General features: G+C 37.0%; 1 protein-coding gene and 1 long non-coding RNA gene across 3 annotated transcripts in view; both read right to left on the bottom strand.

The window, feature by feature from the left end:
* Window positions 1–566, bottom strand: part of LOC148742421 (uncharacterized) — a 985-nt gene extending 419 nt beyond the window's left edge. Inside the window, exons 1-2 of the mRNA XM_088747397.1 lie at window positions 147–566; window positions 1–28 (exon numbers count right to left, since the gene is read on the bottom strand). The exon at window positions 1–28 is cut by the window's left edge and continues 419 nt beyond it. Of these exons, the coding sequence (XP_088603523.1) occupies window positions 1–28; window positions 147–485 (367 nt within the window). The 5' untranslated portion in view covers window positions 486–566. The remainder of the gene's footprint in view (window positions 29–146) is intronic.
* A 1,232-nt stretch (window positions 567–1,798) lies between these two features.
* On the bottom strand, window positions 1,799–15,185 carry LOC148742420 (uncharacterized). 2 transcript variants are annotated; one of them, XR_015999718.1, is made up of 5 exons: window positions 14,953–15,185; window positions 13,563–13,749; window positions 9,255–10,789; window positions 7,176–7,285; window positions 1,799–2,211 (listed from the first exon to the last, which is right to left on the bottom strand). It is a non-coding gene; the product is annotated as an uncharacterized LOC148742420 (long non-coding RNA). The 2 variants fall into 2 exon arrangements; XR_015999715.1 differs by lacking the exons at window positions 1,799–2,211; window positions 7,176–7,285 and having other exon boundaries at window positions 9,491–10,789; window positions 14,953–15,178.
* Between the last annotated feature and the right edge of the window lie 7,581 nt (window positions 15,186–22,766).

The raw sequence follows: 22,766 nt of genomic DNA, 5'->3' as shown, positions 1-22,766 counted from the left end.
TTTCTGACATTCTTTGAGAATGATTAACCTAAAAAATAAAACGTAGTAGTTACTATACTGTAAAGAATCAACGATCGGCGCGAGAACAGCTTGATCCATCATTTACGAGTGTAAACACTCTTTAACAAGACGTTATGAAAACTTACCTTTGCTATTAACAGGCGATTTTCGCCGAATTTCTTGCACATAACTTCCCTTACCCAGCCGTTCGCAAAGTTCTGATAGCAGTCTAAGCTTTTATAGCTCATCAATTGCTCCTGGGTGTACGGGCTAGCAGCAAACAGAAGATACATCCCCACGTTTATGTACGTTACGTCTGGCCAGCAATCGACATCGTCAATCCACTCTTTGCGCGGAATTTCGTAAGGATCTTGTCCTTCGATAGACTTTAACTTTTCGAGATATCTTTCCTTTGATTCTTTCTGCTGTAGATTTTCAAAATAACCGGGTAACAACCCACGCTTCGTAGTCGCTTTCGCCGCCATGCTGTAAACAAACTGAAGCTTGTCCTCCAGTTCGCAATGTCACGTGATGTGACGTCACGCTTGAAATGGGTCTATATGGCCAAACTTGCAGAGAACGTTAAGTACGTGGACGACCTCCGGCAAGCGCTTAAAGAAAGCTTAGCTGTGTTTCCGGTTAGCTAATTAAAATCTGAACAAAAACTAATCATCGAGAACATCGTGGAAAGGAGATATGTTTTCGGACAGTTACCGAAGGGGTTTGAAGAAAGTTAATCTTTCAACTGCTGCGTTGAGTGTTCAAATTCTTGAGCTCGAAAGGCCATGGATCCTCTTCTAGTCCCTTGGTCATTGTCAATTCACCTCTTTTGTCGATAGTTGAAGACCAAGTTAATTACCTTTGATCATTGGGAATCGATGCTGCTTTCATTGGGAATCGATGCTGCTTTCAACCAAAGAAAAAGAAATATTGGATGGAAAGGGCGAGCTTGCTTTATTGCAAATGTCAGCTTAGTACAGGGTTATCTACCCACATTTAATAATCAAAAGTTTCCACGTTCAGCTTTTCTTTTTAATTTTTCAAGCGAAGATTAGATTAGATTTTGGCCGGGCGTGCACAAAAAAATGCGTAAGCGCCAGTTGTTCGACATACCTGCGGGGCCCGTGCGACGAAACAGCTTCACGGGATTGGAAAAGTTTCAGTGACAGCAAATTATACAAAAAAATCTTGAAAGATTTAGGCTTACATCTCATCTAACGTTTAAAGCGACATATCAATGCTTTCAACCATTGTGTTTTATACGAACCTCCCAAACTTTTAAACTTGTTCTCTTGTGATACCTGCGAAAGTATTAAGTATAATTTCCGGTAAGATTTCGCGGACAATCTGATCGATTTCTCTTACATTGTGTGCTGAGACTGAAACTTTTCCCCCCGGGCAAAGCTTCGTCGCACGGCCGAGTCAAACATAGCGAGCAACAGGCTTTTTCAATATGTGCATGTTAAAACACACGAAAGGACTCCAAACGACACTTCACTCTGACTGGGCAGAAAAAAACAAAGATTTTCTGGCACCAATCAGATGCCAGAACGACTGCGACCGTTTGGAACTAGTCTTGTAAGACAATGTCCCCAGGGGCTCTTCTGCCCTTAACTTGAAATCGACTCACTGCCCCTGGGTCTCCGAGGATGAGGAGCAGCATGATTAGTTGGATCACTTTCTTGGTCAAGCTAGCATTCCAGAATTGTCAGAGGAAGAAAAACTAAGTTGTGAACGACGATTAACTACTGAAGAATGTGCCAAAACACTGGATACTTTTGGAAATGGAAAGACAGTATATGTACAAAATCCACACTTTAAATTGCTGTTTAGACTCAGGAGAAATGTAAAATTCAGAAAAAGAGGTAATTATCACATTTTACTGATAAAACAGGTAAAGATCAAATGTATTTGGAAAACTGGAGGCTGACTTCATCAGTCAATGCTGACTCCAGGCTTGCTTCTAAGGTCATCAACAGAATCAAAAATGCCCTTCCTTGAATAATCCATCATAATCAAGCTCTGACTGGTGCACTATCCCCTCAGGGGTGCCCCAGGGGTCCATCTTGGGCTCCTTGTTTTTTGTGCCATGCTATTTCCTCTGGGAGTATGGTGGCACTGTATGCAGATGACTGTTAAACCTCAAGAGTTATCCAAGATCCATGTGATGATGAATCATTTCAGGAAGATCTCAACAATCTGGCTCCTGGGCTAAAAAAAAAATCAAATGAGCTTTAATACAAAGAAATGTAGGTTATTGCTGATCACTAAAAAATGATCTTCAATCTCTGCTCCTCTACTACTGGATGGTATTCCCCTTGAAGCTACTACTGAGCTCTCTGATCTTGGTTTACTAACTGATTATAAATTGGCATGGAACTCTCACATAGACAAGATCACCAGCATGGCGAATAAAGTGCTTGGTTTACTCAAAAGAAATGGCAGAGATTTGAGAGATATTTCTATGCTCATGCAGAACTCTTTATTGTGCCCTGGTTAGGCCTCAACTTGAATATGTCACCTGTCACTGCCAAAAGTATCATGACTTTGGAAAGAGTGCAACATCAAGCTATGAAGTTTACTTTAAAATATTCACAACTCTAAGCTTAATCTGCTTTCCTTGGAACGTAGACGATTTCTTTTTGATGTGTTACTTTTTGTAAAGTCTGGAATGGATATGTTGACATTGAGAACTCTTCAACTGTTCAGTTTTACTCTGATACTGCTAGGTACCCTTTGAGAAGGAAAGAAGGACCTACTATAAAGAAGAATTATGCCCATACAAACACTTTTAAGTTTAGTTTTTTTAATTGTATTGTTGATATGTGGAATTCACTCCCACTTTCAATTATAACATAACCAAAGTAAAGCACACGCTATGATTGGTCAATTTAGCATCCCCCATTTGCCCATGGGTGTACACTGCTGACGTGAGCAAATGCAAAGACTATTTTCCCGCCCGCGCTTGTTTTTTCTGGTCACGTAAGATTTGTTAAATAAAAGAGAACTCTATGGCTACAATGTATCAATGTTATGTTATAAAACAAATGGTAAACACCACAACATACACTATTGAGTTATGGATGCACTTGGGAGGTTTGCTAAGCACTCAAGAAGCTAGAGTCGCTCTTGGCTATCGCCTCCAGCGAATCTTATGCTTCTTTTATGCTTAGCAATGTCCCGCATGCATCCACAACTCAATAGTGTACCGCTGTTGTGTTTACCATTTGTTAATTAGATCAGCATCTTGTATCTCAAGTTTTAAGTGTGGTGTGAGGAACTTCTTGATGAATCCCAACTACACTCGTCTGATGAAATTAAAGAAAACTCACGGTCACATATTTTAGAATTTTTATATCAGATTTTAATTAATTATATTTATTATATTAGTTTATATTTTCAAACTATATATTTAGTTCGGTGGTTTGTCTGAGGATAGGGTCTTGGACTCTTTTACAGACCATCCTTATAGCATTTCTTTGTTATAAGTAATGATTTCATTTTGTGAATTGCCATTAAATTTACGTAGAAGTGACTTAGAATAACATTTGACGCAAGTTTTTATCGTCAAATGCCATTAAATTGTAATAAATAATCAGTCCTGTTTTATCAAGGGTAGATTTATTGGAGAGGTTGTTTGCTCAATTCTCAACATTATCGATCACCCTGAATTGTTAAAGATACCTGGTATTCTACTGTTTATAGATTTTGAAGAAGCCTTTGACTCTATTGAATGGGATTTTCTTTATCGATCACTAGAGGCCTTCAATTTTGGTCCAACCCTAATGAGATGAATAAAAACCTTTAATAAACTCTTGAGTTGTGTTTATAATAATAGCTTATTTTCCAAGCCTCTTAAGTTAGAAAGAGGTGTAAGGCAAGGCAACTCTTTGTCACCCTATTTATGTGTTGTGGCAAATGAAATTTTAGTTATATCGCTTAGATCAAATGAGCATGTTAAAGGCATAAAAATCGATAATGATGAAAGTAGAACACTCCTATATGCCAATGATATGACTACTACTCTGGTGAACACCTATTCGGTAGAAATCGTCTTGCAAATCCTGAACAATTTTGAAAAACTGCTTTGGTTTAAAAATGAATAATTTTTTTACAAAACTAATTTAAAAGTGATACGGATTGGGGCAAATAAGAATTCATTAGCAAAATGTATGGGTCTTGAGTGGTATACTGGAGTTAAAATCCAAGGAATTCACTTCTCGTGTGATCAAGAAAAGGTCATTGAACAAAATTTTCATGAAAGATTAAGTGACATTCAAAAAATGATCAACCAATCATGAATGGAGTTTGAGGGGTTTGTCCTTATTTGGCAAAGTGACCATTACAAAATAGTTTCATACCAAAGCTGTTAAACACTTTGAAAATATTGGAAACCCCACAAGAAATCATTAAACAGATGGAGACTATGATATAAAAATTGTTGTGGAAAGGTCCAGATAAAGTGACTAGACTCGGTCATTAACTCACTGAAGAATGGTGGCCTGAGTCCGTTACAGATCTTGAAACCCAAATGAAAGCCATAGTGCACTCCTGGATTCCACGGGTTCTTAATGAGCAGGTAGGTCCATGGAAGTTGTATTTTCAATTGCATTTCATTTGAAAAAATATGAAGGAACTCTGCTCTTAAAATGCAATTATTATGTAAGGGATCTCAATTTAAGTTTAAATGGTTATCAGCAGTTACTTGACTGGTGGGCAGATTTTAGAAATGCTTTCTCTGATATTAATTATGTCCATTATATAATTTGGAATAATAAAGAGATAAGAATTGATAACAAATCTATCTTCTATAAAAATGTGCAGACTGTGGAATTATTTATTTAAATGATCTAATTTGTTTAGTTTGGATGATATAAATTATGCTCTTGAATACATAAAGAATACAGGGCTTGATTCCAATTTTTTGACATGGTTGGCCTTACAATTGTCTGCCTAAGGACAAGTTATCCTCTTTTCCGCCGGTGGAATTTGATCCTATGACATTCACATACAATAATGTCGATTCGACAGATACACAGCTGAGTCAAAACAGCTCTATTCACTGCTGATGATTAACAAAGCTAAATATCCAGGGAATAGACTAAAAACCCTGTCAGCCAATTTGGAACTTTCAGACCCATTGTATGAGGTATTCTTGATCCCCTATAATGTGGCAGGTGAAACTTATGTCTGGTCTTTTCACTATAAATAATTATTATAACATTTTATTTACAAATACCAAGTTATTTAAAATTGGGTTAATTGAGTCAGAGATGTGTTCCTTCTATGCAATTTTCAAAGAAGACTTCTACCATCTCTTTTATCCTAAGAGAGATGGTATAAGTCTTCTCTGGCATCTTTTCTGCATAATCATCACTTTCTTCTGCATAATATTGCCGAAAATTTCTGCATGATTTTCCTTTTTTTCCGCACCCTATCAGATGGTCTGTTTATTACTGCTCAGTATGCATGAGCCTTTTAGAACAGGTTTGCAAATTGGTGGTCTAATTCTCAGAGTGAAAATCTGAACTTATCTCTAACAGAAATTATAACTGGCATTTTAAATAGAAATGACCTAGTACTAAATTATCTGATATAATTGCTTCCCTGGTATACTGTGTATATGGGAGTGTAGAAGAAATAAGTCACTCCCAAAGTTTAATTTGTTTCTACACAAAGTAGAAGCCAAGAAGGAGAGTGAAAAATGTATTACCTTAAGATATAAGAAGCTTCAAGATTTTAGGAAAAGATGGGAACCATTATTATGAGAATTCTTGTTGTGATACTGTGTGGAGGAAATATGCATGTGGATGGTTCCTTGAAAATCTGCATTGTCTATTTTTATTATCAACTAACTCATGCTTCAAAATCTAATTGAAGTATTTGTGTCTGTATCTGTGCACTGTGTCTGTGTCGTTTGGGGTGACCGTCTCGGTTCTCCCCCATCCTAGCATTAGCACTGCACTGATGAGGCCCAGAAGGCCGAAACAGTACTGTCTGCAGTTAGTTATATATATATATATATATATATATATATATATTATAAGTTAGAGTTACTGTATCAATTGTAATAGGGATAGCATTGTGCGTAAAGTAAATAATAATCATAATGAAGAAAACTAAACTATTTTACAGCAGGTCATATGTGGCCAACTTAGTAAGGAAATAAATGTACTAACAAGTATTCAGCACCATCGCCACCTCAATATCACATCCCAGGACAGTATCAACAAACTCTGCACTTATGTCCAGAAGACATTTGAGGGATTGGACATACTGATAAACAATTCTCATCTGGTGTTTCGCTTATGGTGGGAACTTGATATGTTGTAGGGTCTAGGCATTGGCCAATGTTTACTAGTTTTTCGAGACATTTCATTTATGATCAATAACCTCCATTTGGTGCAAAAATGTGTGCAGGTGTTTGTCTGTAGAATTCATCTGATTAGTCAGGAACAAAATGTTTTCCAAGAGTGAAGTTCAAGAAAAAAGTGTGAGCTTGTAACAATGTCAGTATGTCCAATTATCTTCAATTATATTTAAAACATAGCCTTTTCTCAAATCAAAGGTTAGGTTTGAAAATTTATAAAAATAAACTGAGAAATACCACCAGTACACTCCCCAGTTTTAGTTGGGGCACACTCAGTCACGTGATGCATTTTGACCAACAGCATTTGAGTGAAGCTACTTTATAAAATATAGTGAATAATGTGTAATTACCATTGAAAATTAATACTTAAACAAGGAAGAAGAGAAGGAAATGAATAATGAGAAAAAATGAAAAAAAGTTTTGCATTGATAAATTCTATTCATTTCAATACATTTGGAATAGAATTATTAAATTCAAAACTAATGACCTGAACAAAATTGAAACATATGCTAAAAAGAAGTTCAGACTTTCTTCCTGGAGCCCATCTTTTCTCTTAACTCAGTATTACAAATTTTAATGTCTAATTTGCAGCAGTAGTGCTTCCACCTTTGTTCTTATTTAAACAAGAAAGGGTTGAGGAGGGCTTTAATAACCAGGGGGTCAGGGAGTTTTAATAACTAAATCTATGCATGTATTTTCTTGTTCACAGGTAGATAGGCCTGTAACTGGGGGCCAGAGTTAAACAGTTGCAAGTGGCAGTTTATCTTATCTCCTCCTCCCTCCACTAAAGAATATTTACTTTTACCTGCAGGAAGTAGCTTCTTTAACATATGAAACAAATCCAGTATGTTTTCCTTTGCATCCAAACTTTCTCTGCAGGTCATCTCTGTCAGCAGTATTCATTATCACTTCAATCTGCCATTAAAAATATCAGCATTTCATTATCTCATGCTCTATAAAAAAAAGTCCCTCAGATGACTGCAATAGGCCACTACATGCATGTACCCCGTTATTTATTATAATAATGGAGCCGGGAGTGCTGTACTAGCAACTTAAACATTGAATTCATTACAATCAATATGACTTCCCTACATAACTGTGTAACATGAGTGGTGATATTGAGCAACCATGTCACTGCCTTCTCAAACTCTGCTGAATGAATTCGCACTTGCTTTGATTCTTATTTGGAATAGTGGCCGCAAGATTTGTTGTGGTGTGGTGAGCGACGAAGATGTAAATGCATTTTCCCAACAACAAGAAGAAGAGAACAACAAAATTAAAGAAAATGCTCTTTGATCTAAACATTATCAATTTATGAGTTTCGATCTTGATACATTTTATTTCTAATACGTCAATCTATTATACTGAAGGAGGAATAAATTAATTTTATCGATTTCTCGCCTCACTTCGTGGCCTATATTAAGGGAAGGAAAATGGCTTATACATTTCGAAGGAAGAATTTTGATTGTTTAAAATAATCGCCTAAGTTTCGTGGTGCTTGTCGTGACTAACGAAGGACAAAACCAAAACATTAAAGGGTTGGTCCATGTTTGAGGTTCAGTCCCTGGACTCGAGGTCATTGCTTTGTCCACCAACCTATTGCTTGGTGATCAGTTCTTTTCACATTTGTTAGAGGATGAGTACGTAATGATCCTAATAAAATACATTTCATAGACATTGAATCGGTTGAAAGTCACGTTAAGACCACTCACCTGTCGAAGTACAAACGAGAGCTTTCATCCCGGAGGGTGGACGCTACTTCACACATCCGATGTACAAAGTGAAGAGGAGAATACTCTTTTTTATAACAGGTTTTCAAATGTAACACAGCTGTCGAACGAACCGTCCTGGCTTTACAGTGCGACATCAATTGTTTCAATACTAACTTCACCGCTGTCCACCATTTTGAATGCGGTTCCCAGGAAACTGGGTCGAGCGGTAGTCACAGCCAATCAGAACTAAGAAACCGCGTTCAAAGAAATCTGTGCTCTTGATTGCAAAATCAGGATTTTGATTTTGAAATTCGGAATTTGGATTTTACGGCAAAACAAGAAATCCAAGAACGAGTTACGACGCTGAGAAAACATGGATCTCTATGTCACAACTTTTGGGAAATCCAAAGAGGGATTTGCAACTGACTACGGTTGTTCTAGGTGGGGTCTATGGGTTCACCGATAGCTGTAAAACGGCACAGATATCAGCTTTCATTTATTGGCTCTGGAATTTTTTAACATGTAAATCTACCTTAAGGAAGAATTTTCAACAACGAAATCCGTTGGTGCTTTTCATGATTTACTAAAAAATCCAAAACCTGGAATTTCAAATCTAAAACTCCGGTTTTCCTAATCGAAGTTGAAGTTTGAAGTTCATTTATTTGTTTAAGCAGGTTGATTAATTGGCAGCTGTAATAGCTGATGTGGACCTGTTGTCCTAACCCACCCATCCCTCTCCAGGGTAGGACATCCATCACACAGTAATCTCGTGTGTGGGAAATGAACGTCTCTTGCCCCAACCCTGCAGGAGACGGGACCTCCATTTATTCGTCCCTATCTGAGAAGACTAGAATATCTAACCATTTCTTGATGTTATAGAAAGGTAGCAAATTCTTCTCAATTATTTTAAGACCTTGAGTGTTGGTCCGGCCGGGGCTCGAACCCTCGACCTCCCGCACTACAGTCCAGCGCTCTATCCATTGAGCCAACCGGGAGGCAGGCCGACTCTCCCTTTAGAGCCTTTAGGGCGTTAGAGTCGTTTTCTCCATATTCCACAAGTACTCGCAGTTATTTTTGACTCTTGAATAGAACTAGGGTTATTTTAATCAAGTCATCAACTTAAGGCAGAAAACAAAACGCCTTTGGCTTTTCGAATATCTCATCAAGGTTACCTTCGGCTGCAAGTTTCTTTAAAATCAGTTCACCCTTGTCTCCACTCTCTGGGACACTTTCTCACTGACAATAACACTTGAAATAGTAAAAAAAACAAAAAAAATGACGATTATTTCCTTTCGAAATATTTTAATCATTCCCATGATGCAATTTAATCAGAACGCGTAAAAGTGATGTGGGCAAATAAGATGGGCTAGGTATAAAAGGACCGATCCAGTTACTACAGACTGACCTCTATGTTCACAAATAGTTTAATAATAATAATGATAGTAACTTTTATTTGTATAACGCTCTTATCCTATGTTGAAGGCGCTTTACAACACTGTGCGGGGGACTTTGCCAGACTGCCAGTAGGAATTTATAATCAACAAAGGCGAATTTTTTTTTTATTTATTTATTTTTTTTTACTGATTCCCTCTCCTCCCAATTCCCAGTAAACAGGCCAGACCACATCAAAGTAATCTCGTGATGTGGGTTCTTTAACGTCCCCTGCCTAATCAAATTATCTAATTAATAGATGCAGGAGAGAGGACCTACGTTTTATTCGGCCAGCGCTCTAACCAATTGAGCTAATCGGGAGGCGGATTGATGACAACTTTCAAAAGACGAGAATGCTGTCTGTTCTCCTTTAAGAAAATAAAACCGAGACATTTTTGTCTTCACTTTTAAAAATACGTCGAATAATTAACAACGCTATTATCGTGTCTTCAGATCTCAAAGAACAAAAAACACAATCAAGAGGTAAGCAACGGCCATTTTCAAAATCAACTTAGTAATCTGGCTGCAAACCATTAATTCGCGAAAACCACATCGAGTAGTTCACAAACAGCTGCTACTCTGACCATAGAAAAAAAAAAAATTATTTGCGTCAATTAACAGAATGTTATTTGTAGCATCTAAATGTTCAGGCAGATCATACTTGGAGTTACAAAGCGTAGTCAATGTTGTTATTTCATAATGATGTACCTTGTACTGGTTGAGATAAAAATTATATGGTTTTTGAAGCATATTTTTTTTCCTTAACTGAAGGTGCCAGTGACACTCGGGCGATGGAATTTCAATGCAGCTGATATCTCCGTGCTGGTAAAGGAAATCTGAAGAGAAAATTCCCTCCAGAACAGGGCCCCTCTTCGCATATTTTCAAACACAAACACGAACGATTCACGGAAAGGTAATATGAAAGCAATTATTCTTTGGACAATGCTGTGACGTAGTCGTAGATTGAGCATCAAACCATAAAAGCCAGAGAGATTAAGTTAAAGAAGTTATACGCAAATGAATGAGGGTGTTACACATGAAAAGACGACCCAGAGATCGTGAAGTAATGATATTGATTTATTCATAAATCAAAACCTTTTCGGTTTAAAATCCGACAATAGATCAAAGGCCCCAGTTGAGAGGAATAGCTCGGGCAATCCAGGAGGGAGCTTCTTAATCATTGTTCAAATGAATATGTGAATTAACAGTTTGTCAACCTTCTTCTTAGCCATTGCTAAATTAACGACGCCGATTTCCCAGACACCATCTTTGTGCCCTGAAAAAAAAAAAAATTAAATTCAGTCACAAGTTTAATTGCCCTGTAGCATGTATATTGATCTCCTACTCTACTGTACTTGTGCAAGTCGATGGGGCGAGTATTTCTTCCTTCTCTAGACAAAAACATACTGTGGCCCATAGACGACAGGCTATCCACTTTTTAAATTCAATTTCATCGCGCTATAAATTTCATTTATCGCTCGATAAAAGCAAAATATGGTGCGAGAAATCGAAATCATATCGCGATAAGTGAAAAACTATGGCGCAATAAATTCTAAATTATCGCGCGGTCGATTCTTTATGGGCATCTCACGATCCTGTGATACGCGTTATTGACCACGCTTGAGGTCAAGATGACTGGATGTTGGCCCAGTTCTTTTTCAGCGTTTTTATGCACTGAGACGAGGTTGAGGTCCATAAAAACAAAATAAAAGAACGAGGATAATATCCAGCCATCTTGACCGAACAAGCTTGGTCAATAAAGGATTCAGTATATGGAAAATTTATTTCGCTTTGAAATTACTAAGACTCAATAATGACTTGTTTATTTCGAGAGCCGGGAAAGAAAGCCAACTGTGTTTGTAGCACAATGTGCCCACGAGGCTCCTTTAATTCTAACTTTGTTTTGATTGTTTCTTCTGTCGCTTATAGCGACTTCGTCGCCAACACTGTCCAAAAGTTACGAAGTTTAAAGTCCGCCCCACCCTCTTTTTCTCTTGTGCGGGATCAAAGCGGGCAGTCCTGAGGGGGTAAGATAGGCCCATCTTGCCCTGCCCGCTCGGGTAGCCAATCAGACTCATAGGATTCGCGTCATCTTCCCGCTGGTGCTGCCAGCCATATAATAATTAAATAATCGCGCGATAAAGAAAAATTTATCGCGCGATAAAATGTGGCATGTCCTCTGTAGGCCAAGTTTTCCAGACAGTTTTTTGAAGAAAATGGGGTCGTAAAACAAATCACCTCCGTCTCGGTTGAAAACAGCCCAAAGAAAGAAAAACCTTCGTGAGCGCATTTTTCGTTTCTATTTTTTTTGGTCGTTCGAGACAGGAAGATTTTAGTCTTTTTCTTCAGCCAAAGTCCACCAATAGAGCTAAGCTAAGCCCATGATCAGTCATCTTGAGCTCCGCTCTACCAGCGAACTATAGCTACAGATTAAATCCAATCTTGAACTTATTTCGAGGCAGTTTCCGCTTTCTCTCCTTCTTGGTATTTTTGGAATATTCCGACTGCGCGACAGCGTGACATTCCGACAGCGTGATATTCCGACAGCGCGACAGCGTGACCTGATCAGTTAACAAGTCACGTTTAAGAGACCTTGAACTTGACACTGGGATTGACGAGGACTCTCTTTCGGAGTTGAGTTGAGTTTTGTGACCTCTTCGCACCATGACTTTGTTGATTGTTTTGATTGAAATGCAAGACTTTTCCAAGGCTTTATTTTCATTCAAATACTTACGCAACGTAAACATATATTTCATTTTTGTTGGAGGAGTTTACACTGTAGCCTCTCTATCAGAAAAAGCCGGATTTCTTATTTCACGTTAATTTTCCTAAAGGAACAAAGTTTAGTAATCATAGAAATTAAAAAGAAAATGACTAGCTAGGTAGCAGGAACGTGGGTAGTGCTTTATGTAATCCATACAAAATCTTTTGGTCGATTACTACGCTAATAAAAAACCTTATTAGCCACACGTGCCTGATTGTCGATAGAGCTTGTCAACAGTCCCCTAACGGCAGTTGGAATTAACTCCGAATGAAGTAGCTTGTAAGGGAGTGGTAAGGAAGGGGGAGCGCCCTCTTCCTTACCCATTCCCCGTCATCGCTGTTTTTCCTCCCGCTTTCCTTTTCGTACCGTCTTCGACTTAAGAGCCTGTTCAGATGCTACTGTCGATCTGGCAAATGTTATAGATTTTCTTCAAAAAATTGAATTACTTCAAAACGATCCAGAGACTGGCACTATCTTTTCGCAACCTCCACTTATTTCATTCAAACGCGACAAAAACATAGGCAAGTTTTTGGTCAGAAGTTCATTCCAAACTAATGACCAACCCGGCACTTTTAAATGCGCTCGCGCACGATGCAAAACTTGTCCCTTCATTCGCAACGCTGAGAAAATATCGGAACCCATGCGATCCATTAAGATCACCGATCACTTCAAGTGCACCTCCGCCAACGTTATCTATTGCATAACTTATTGGAAAAAGTTATACATCGGCGAAACAGGAAGACGACTAGCTGACCGATTCCGAGAAAACCTTCGCGTCGTGGAAAGGAATGGCAAGGACGCATCTAAACCAGTCGCTAGACACTTTAATTTACCTAATCATTCTAAACAACATATGGCTATCTGCGGTCTTTCCTTACATTTACGCAACACGGAAAACAGTAAAACTCTTGAACAAAAGTTAATCTTTCAAATCGGCACTCTTAATCCCACAGGTATCAACGAACGCTTTTCATTCCACTAATTTATTCGTGTTTTTCTCGTTGCCATGTTCCCACCAATGGCGTTGCTGCGCTTTCTGCATATAAAACCACATACAACCCACAATTCCTCCATTCGCTCTGACGAAAGGGTAACGCTCGAAACGTCAGCTTTTTCATTCGTTACGGTGGCCAATTTACTATTTCAAATTAGTTGATATAACCAATTAAGCATGAAAAAAGCCCTGCGAGGTTTAGTTCTTTTTTGTATATATAGATCAGTGATATGTGTCTAATTAAGCAGAAAAGTTATTGACTTTAATAGTGGCTCATTAGTTCACACCAACCTGCTATTCGCTTGTTTAGGCCTAGCATCTTCTGTAGTAATTTTCTGTAACGTTTCCATTTCTTCAGTCATACAGTCCACTTTGTTCTTACATTTCCCCATGGCTATTTCCTGCTTTGCCTGTTTCAGCAACACATGTTGAGTTGATTTACACATGTCCAAGAGGGAATACAACTGTTTTTCATCCTCTGTGAAAGTATTATCAATATATTACAATAAACAGTCATAGGGGCAGTTCTGTCTGTTTCGGTTGCCCAAGCTCAGAGTGTTCAGAATCGATCAACTTTATATATATATATATATATATATATATATATATATATATATATATATAACAACTTTATTTAAATAATAACATGTAACATATTATTATTAAAAAAGGGTTATAGAAGGGAGGAACTTAATCCTCATTGTAAACTATACCCCAGATATAAAAATTTAATACTATGCAATATACATATACATACTGAAACATTTTACATACAGGCATATATCTATATAAATATAAAATCTAAATAAAGAAGACATATCTAAGATAACTATTTTGTTTAAGATTATAACTAAATAATGTATAATACATAGAATAATTTAATTTTTAGTCATAGACCTAGTTAAAAAATGTTGATTTAAGAGCTTTCTTAAAAGCATTAATTGAGTCAAGTTCAACTACTGATGATGGTAAACTGTTCCATGTGTCGATATGTCTGTGCCAAAAAGAGTACTTAAAGATGTCTGTACGGCTAAATGGTTTATATAGTTTAAACTGATGACTTTTTCTTGATTGCCTGTTACTGAAGGATATGTAATTATTAGTGTTTACAGAAGAGTGTCCTTTAATGAACTTAAAAAGCTGAACCAAACTAAGAAACTCTCTGCGCTGAGCTAGTGTCTCTAGTTTCAAGGATTTCAGTCGGTCTTCATACGGAGTGTCTTTATCAATGATCCATCTTGTAACGTTCCTTTGCACGCATTCAAGTTTTTCAATGAGATATGCTTGGTGAGGATTCCACGCTTGACAAGCGTACTCGAGTATTGGACGGATCATGGATTTATAACCAGTAAATAGAGCCCTAGAGTGAGATCCAAACTTTCCAGAGTAATAAATGATACCAAGGGTACTGCTTTACTGCGCTCTATAATTTGTCTGTAGAACTTGTGACACGTTCTTAACAAACAAGATGCAAAGGAAAAAACAGAGCAACAGAGCTCATTGATGCCGTCGGTTATCAGTAGACAGAATCCTCATCGACAACTTCAAATATTTTTGGCACTTCTAACGGGCTGTTTTAATATCTTTCGTTCTGGGTTTACCCAAAGCGTTGAAACCTCTACAAAGCAGTGCCTATTTTCCTTTTTGTCGAGAGAAAGTGTGAAATGGAGGCGAGACTTACCAAGTGACGTCCTTTTTTGTTCTCCGAAGTTGGCGATCCTCTTCGGATATACCTCCTTCTCTCACTCCACTGCAACAAGACCACATAAGTAGAGAAGACAAGAAAAGTAGTACCTCGTCAGTAAAGTGTTTTAAAGACGAGTGATTTTGAAAGATGGTTAAGTTGTGAAAACGTTCCGACCACGTTTCCGTTATCACGAAGTTCAAGTAATGATCATAATGATAATAAGATAATAATAGTCATGATAATCATGATAATAATGGTTAAAATCCTAATAATAATTGACCACTCCCCCAATTGCTAATAGTGACAAATTGTAAATAAACTTTCATTCTAACACCTCGCGCAAATACACTTTCGAAACACTTCAGATTCGAAGTCTAAATGGCCTCCTCCAGAGGGCCAGGTTTGCATCACTAGATTTTTTTATCAAAAAATGTCGTCACGATATTAACAAACTTAAATTCAATCGTAGCACGAAATTTTCCAATCTCTCCTTTGAAGAGTGGTCACCACTAGAAAATCCTAAAAAAAAGCAGAGACATTGTTATCAAAGCAGCCGACAAGGGCGGCGCATTAGTTGTTTGGAGGACTGATCTTTACCAAAAAGAAGCTTTGCGGCAACTTTCTGACACCTATTTTAATCAAAAGTTTGACAAAGATCTCACTTTCACTAATCAAAACACCGTCAAAAATACGATTAACGAACTGAACTAGCCAAGCTAAACAAGAATTGCCGGCCACAGCAAAAAATCTCATCATTACCACTCCTAGAACTTCTTCTATTTAATTTTTCTCTAAAATTCACAAACCTAACAACCCAGGTCGACCCATTGTCTTGGCTCGCAGTTGTCCCACCGAACTTCTTTCCAACTATTTAGACAACATTATGGCTCCCATCGTCAAAACTTTACTATTAGATATCAAAGACAGCCAAAACGCTTTTCAAATTTTTCGCGACCTTAATTTCCTCGGCCAAGGCAAACTTCTTTTCACTGTGGATACTAGATCTCTTTATACTGTCACTCCCAATGACGAAGGTCTTCTGGCCCTCAAACATTTTTTTCATCAACGCATTGTTAAGGAACCTAGATCTGAAACACTACTTCACCTAGCAGAACTAGTGCTTACACTCGACTGTTTTTCATTCGGGGACAATTATTTTAAACAAACCTATGGCATAGCCATGGGTACTAAAATGGAACCCAGCTATGCCAATCTCTTTGTAGGTTTTGTCGAATACTAATTTTTAAGCCAATAAATGGCCCCAAACCTGAACTCTGCAGTCGCTATATTGACGACTGTATCGGCGCTTCCTCCTCTACCCCGCAGAGAGGAGGAGGAGGAGGAGGAGGAGGAGGAGCACGAGCAGTAGCAGTAGCAGTAGCAGTAGTAGCAGTAGTAGTAGTAGTACTAGTAGTAGTAGTAGTAGTAGTAGTACTAGTAGTAGTAGTAGTAGTAGTCGTAGTCGTAGTCGTAGTCGTAGTCGTAGTCGTAGTCGTAGTCGTAGTAGTAGTAGTAGTAGTAGTAGTAGTAGTAGTAGTAGTAGTAGTAGTAGTAGTAGTAGTAGTAGATACTTTTATTTAGCTAGGGTAACTCCTACAGTTACAAAAACTGATATCCTTAGAGGCCCTAGATAAAAGAAATATAAAAATACTCAAAACTAATCCTAACTAAGCTAATAGAAGAAAAATCCTAAAAATGAGGTTAAAGTTTATTACAAACTATTCATAAAAACTACAAATTACGATTAAAAACTTTACATCCATGATAATAACAAGCTTTTTTTTGTACATTCTAGTTTGATGGAGGGAAGACGGAGATGATTACTTTGCCGCGTCTTTCTCTATATGATATCTCTATTAAAATAAAAGTAGTCCATTAAAAATTGTGGGCAGCGCTTATCGAGACATTTCTTCACAGGGTTTAACGTGTGAATCTCCCGTCTAAGTCCCAGCGTATCATAATTAAGGTGAGCTAGCGCTTCATCACTGCTGTTAGTTTGCATGATAATCCTTGCCGTATGTCTCTGCAATTTTTCTATATTATCAGCATTCGTATGGCCGCAACAGTTCCAAACGGCATCACAATAATCAAGAACAGGAAGAATAAATGATCTACAAATTATACCAGCAGTATGCATACTAATGCTACGCCCGGTGCGGCCAAGAATTCCTATTCTCTTACTAACTTTGCTTATTACATTTTTTACGTGTGCGTTCCATGAAAGCGACTCATCCAAGATTACACCAAGGTATTTATACTCAGCAACCCGTGTTAGCTCCTTGCCATCGATATTCACAGAGAGATTAGCATTTGCTGACCTAGAGCCAGTACAAAATAAAACACATCCAGTTTTGCCTTGGTGAATAAAAAGACTGTTGTCTAAAAGCCAGTCATTAACCTTGGGAAGTTCACTGGTAAGTGTACTACTTATTTCTTGGGCATTACTAGCGGTGAAATACATAACTGTATCATCAGCGTACATCAGAATCTGGCATCGTTTTAGAACTATAGGCAGATCGTTGACAAACAGGACAAAGAGTAAAGGGCTAAGAATTGACCCTTGCGGGACACCCGTGGTAATAAGACCTGGATCAGAGATCTCTTTACCAAAACTTACGAGTTGTTTTCGGTCTGTCAGATAGTTTCGAAACCAGTCTAACTCAACGTCCCTAAGTCCATTAAAATGACTCTATTTTGCTATTAAGTATTTCGTGATCAGCAGAGGAGCTAATTCAGTATACAACCGCAGTCAATTCCTTTCAACCAGCCCTAAAATATACCGAAATTTCCGACAGTTCTTTATCCTTTTCAGACCTCAAAGTTTCAATTAAAGAAAATGGTATATGCACTAGTGTATCACAAACCTACAAACTCACACTACTTTCTGTATTCATATTCGCACCCATCTCATGTCAAGAATGCCATTCCCTTTTCTCAGTTTCTAGGACTTCGTCGTTTATGTAGAGATGTCACTGTGCCAGTTTTTCGAAAAAAACCTGGTTACCCTGTTTCTGTCGTTCAAGTGAGTCTTCACCGCGCCCAACTTATTGATCGACAGGCAGCACTACAAACGTCACAAAAGGAAAATTCCGACTGCATCCCTTACCAAATAAGATAACCATGAAGTTTACTTTAAGTATAGTACAAGTATACTGCATCAATAATAGTTATACTGCAATCATACTTCAATGGTACTGCACTTACTTAAGTACAGCTGCAGTACCATTTTTGAAGTACACTTTGAGTATACTGTTCGAGTGAAAATCATTTTCCTTGTTGATGATGTAGGGTATAAGTATACTTGAAATCTCTCACACAAATGTAAATCATGGTCAGGTCTGATTAAGTAGGAAAAACTATACTGAAAAGGTACTGAATTGCCTCAGTTGAAATAGCAGTGTCTTTTCATGTATCTGTTTCCTAATTTTCCGCGCATTTATATTTGTTTGTTAATAGTTATCAACGACCGCTGTTAATTCATTCCATTAATTCATTCTTGTTTTTCTCGTCACCATGTTCTCACCAATAGCATAGCTCCACTTTCTGCATATAAACACACACACACAACTCACAATTCCTCCATCCGCTCTGACATTAAGGGCTAACGCTCCAAACGCCAGCTTTTTAACTCTTTTACAGTGGCCAATTTATAATTTCAACTAAGCTGATAAAACCAAATTACCATGTTACACCCACTGACGCAAGCACCACAGCTTCTTTAGAAACTACTACCTTCATTCCTTAATTTTCACATTTAGAAAATGGGGGAGAAAGTATGTTGAAGTTATACATGTTTTTACTCAGGCTGTTTGAAAGATGCATTTAGTAAGGTCAAATAAAAAAGTTAGAGGAAGCATGATCTTTCTTTTGGTCAGGTTGATGAACCACAGTAATAAACTAAACACTTATACTGTCAGAAGTCAGATGATGTTGTCATTAGTAAGCTAATGGAAAGAAATTAGTGGACCCAATTTTGCCAATTAATTTAGTTGCAGCTGAGGCATTGTGAGTCAGTAAGTTAGTTGATAACACATGTCATGGTTCTTATTAAATTCTTTTTCACTGCTACTCTTGAAAATCATTTCTACAGCTGACTATGTGTTTACTCTTTCATCACCTCTTCAGCAAGAGTTATTGGAGGCTTGATGCTCATCACTATTTTAAAGATTTTCACAATTTTGAAAGGAATTGAATTAAGAAATGATCTTTCCTAAGATCATGTTAAACTTAGACTCTTGAAACCTTTTTAAATGGTTCCAAAGGTTGTTTTTTGTAGAAATCTAGACAAGTGCAGCCAAATCATCTATTTTTCATTAGCTGACATTGTGTCATCTCTATAAAAACAAAACAAAACTAAACTTAACTAAAAAAAAAGGAAAATAAAAACACAAGGGAAATTAATTCAATTTTTCATATCCTATAATCAGCAAATGGTGACTGATGAACAAGTGGTTCAGTTATTACAGAAGATATACTAATTTCTCATGACACAAATTTCATTAGACCAGCAGATGAAATTGAATCAAGCAAAGAAATGATCCTCACAAGTAGACTGTAATTTCTTATAAAAAATTGCAGAAAAGAAACCACTGCAGAAAACATTCAGGCCTCAATGCTAAGTGTTCCTGAAACAGTTATTAAAACAGTGCAAGATAGAATTTTCAAATTCTTGTGGAAAAATAAAAAGGTGAAGTAAAATATGGTGGTGTGAACTTCCCAAATGTCCACTGTGGTAAAATCACTACACTTGAGCTGGTTAGGCAGGTTTCTAAACTTCACAAATGAGACCTGGCAAGCTATCCCTAATAGTTATTTTAATAAATATGGAGGATTATCTTTCCTATTGAAATGTAATTACAACTCTGAGCACTTTGACAAGAAAATGCCTCTTTTTTATAGCGAGATGTTAGGCTATTTCAAGTAATTACGCAGGGGTTATCCTGATGTTTACAATAGTGAATTTATTCTTTGGAACAATAAAGAAATTACAACAGAGAGCAAATCTATTTTCTGGAAATATTTGTTTGGAAAAGTACTAATATTAAATAGAGACGGTTAAAGTTCTTATCTCTAGAAAATTTTCAAAGGAAATATAATGTTGAACCAAACTATTAAAAATTTTCAACTTATTGCTGCAATCCCAAACCATTTGAAGAGAAAAGCACAGGCATTAACGCCTGTAACACACAGAAATATATTAGAAGAATGGGATATTTTCTATCAGTCTAAAAACAAAGTTATTTCTAACTAAATGTAGATGTAAAGATTACCACAAATTACTTCAAGAAAAGATTAGGACAGAACCTAGTGCCGTTAAAAGATGGTAAAGACATTTGGTGAACTTTGACTCTGGTTGGAAACAGATCTTACACAATTAAAACTTACAAAACAACAAGTGACAAGCTAAGAGGATTTGGTTATAAGGTTTTCCCCAGAATATAATGTCACTAATAAGGAACTCAAGCAATTCAAAATCAGAAATGATGACTACTGCTTTTAATGCAAAAATCCTGATTCACTAGAACACACCTTCTTGGTCAGTGCCCTATGAGTATTCAATTCTATCCAGAAATCATATAGTGAAGTTGAAGTTTGAAGTTCATTTATTTGTTTAAGCAGGTTGATTAATTGGCAGCTGTAGTAGCTGATGTGGACCTGCTGTCCTAACCCACCCATCCCACCCCAGGGGAGGACATCCATCACACAGTAATCTCGTGTGTGGGAAATTAACATCTCCTACCCCAACCCTGCAGGAGACAGGACCTCCATTTATTCGTCCCCATCTGAGAAGACTAGAATATCTAACCATTTCTTGATGTTATAGAAAGGTAGCAAATTCTTCTCAATTATTTTAAGACCTTGATTGTTGGTCCTGCCGGGGCTCGAACCCTCAACCTCCCGCACTACAGTCCAGTGCTCTATCCATTGAGCTAACCATTGAGCTATCCATTGAGCTAACTATTGAGCTAACCGGGAGGCTAGCTCCTGGTTAGCCAGGAGGCTAGTTGTTCAATATTTTTAAAAACACCCACATAAATTTATCTGTTAACCAAATTTACTTCAGATTTACCTCCCTCCTGCCATTAGCGATATTACCTCCGACCCCAGCTGGATTTGCTTATCCTATTAACAAAGGATACATATACAAACTGTGGTCAAAATAATGAAAAAAACTTAGTAAGTTACAATTTATACAAGGAAAATTGAGAACTTTATCTAAGGTAGTAAAATACAAATTAATATTGTCAACAAACCTTTTTTTTTTTTGCTTTTTTGTTCATATCATGTGCTACTGCAAAATAATAATAACAATGAAAAAAAAAACAGAGATGTGAATAATGTAAGAAAAGTAATTGTAATTGCCAGTGGTGTACTGTAAATACCATATTTAACTAAGTAACGTAAACATATAATTAGCCATAAGTGATATTATAGTATATTGTTATTAGTCGGCGCTCTAACAATTGGCTTGTTAGCTCAATTGGTAGAGCGCTGCAGTAGTATCGCAGAGGTCAGTGGTTCACATCCCGTACAGGCCTGATTTTCTTCAGGTCTGATTTTCGCTATTGCATAAAAATATATAGCGCTTTCTACTGTGAGGATCGTGCATCATACGTATCTATAACCGTAGTTCAAAATATATGAACTTCATATAATCATCATATCCAATTTATCATCCCGGGTTTATTACGAATCAACCTAACGGCCTGCTCCCAGTTGGCTTGTTAGCTCAATTGGTAGAGCGCTGCACTTATTGCAGAGTTCAGTAGTTCAAATCCCGTACAGACCTGATTTTTTTTTTTTTCCGGTCTGATTTTTGCTATTGCATATTAAATAGCACTTTCTACTGCAAGGATCGTGCATCATATGTATCTATAACCGCAGTTCAAAATATATGAACTTCATATATTCATCATATTGTTATTAGTTAAAGTTAAAGCAGCATTGTAAGTAATGTATTGTATTGCAGTGTACTGTTGAGTACTGTAAAATTTTATTAAAAAAAATTAATAAAAAATAAATAAATAAAAAAGGAAAACTAAAAAAAAAAATCAGATGATTAGAAGAAAAATAAAAAAATAAAAAAAATTCAGGCATTGAAAGGATTTGAACCTCTGCCTTCAAGATACTAGTTGGGCAGTCTACTACCAGCTGTCAGCTATAAAGCCACATGTCAATGGACAAAATTTAGAGGCTAATCTAAATCAAAATTTTCAATAAATAATTCAATTTGAGCTGCAGATGAAAATTCAGCAAAGAAATGGCTCTTGCAAATGGACTGGACATTGTAGTACCAAGAGAGAGAACTGAGCTAAAAAGCCAGTTTCAGTAAAAAAACTAAGAACAATTAACTCATTTGCCCTCAAATGCTAAAAAGGAAATATTTTCAATAAGGGTTATCATAGAGATACCCAGCATTACTTAACTGAAAGCTTAATCCAATATGATTCAAATTACTAAAAAACTTTGTGTTCTATAATAAATATGTGGTTGCCATGACACCAACACATGAGAATTGTAACAGTGAGAAACTTTAAACAGTGATAAGAGTTTCCATCAGAAAGTCAACCTGTAAAACTAACATGTATTGTAAATGGTACAGGAGACAAAGCACTATTAGATATGGTGCCAATCATGCTAAAGCAATCTAAAATTGTGGAGAAAGAAATTAAGATGAGACAACAGAGCTGTCTGTCTGAGCCTATGTACAACTGTACAGCATATCTGTCACCATTTTGATACCTAATTCATTCTTCTATGCTGTTTTCTAAGTGACTTTTTTTTTTCCTTGGGTAACATTGATGCTG

The sequence above is a fragment of the Stylophora pistillata genome, chromosome 1, assembly GCF_964205215.1.
Source record: "Stylophora pistillata chromosome 1, jaStyPist1.2, whole genome shotgun sequence".
NCBI lineage: Eukaryota > Metazoa > Cnidaria > Anthozoa > Scleractinia > Pocilloporidae > Stylophora > Stylophora pistillata.
Note: the sequence above shows the minus strand (reverse complement) of the source record. Positions and strands in the feature narration are given on the sequence as shown.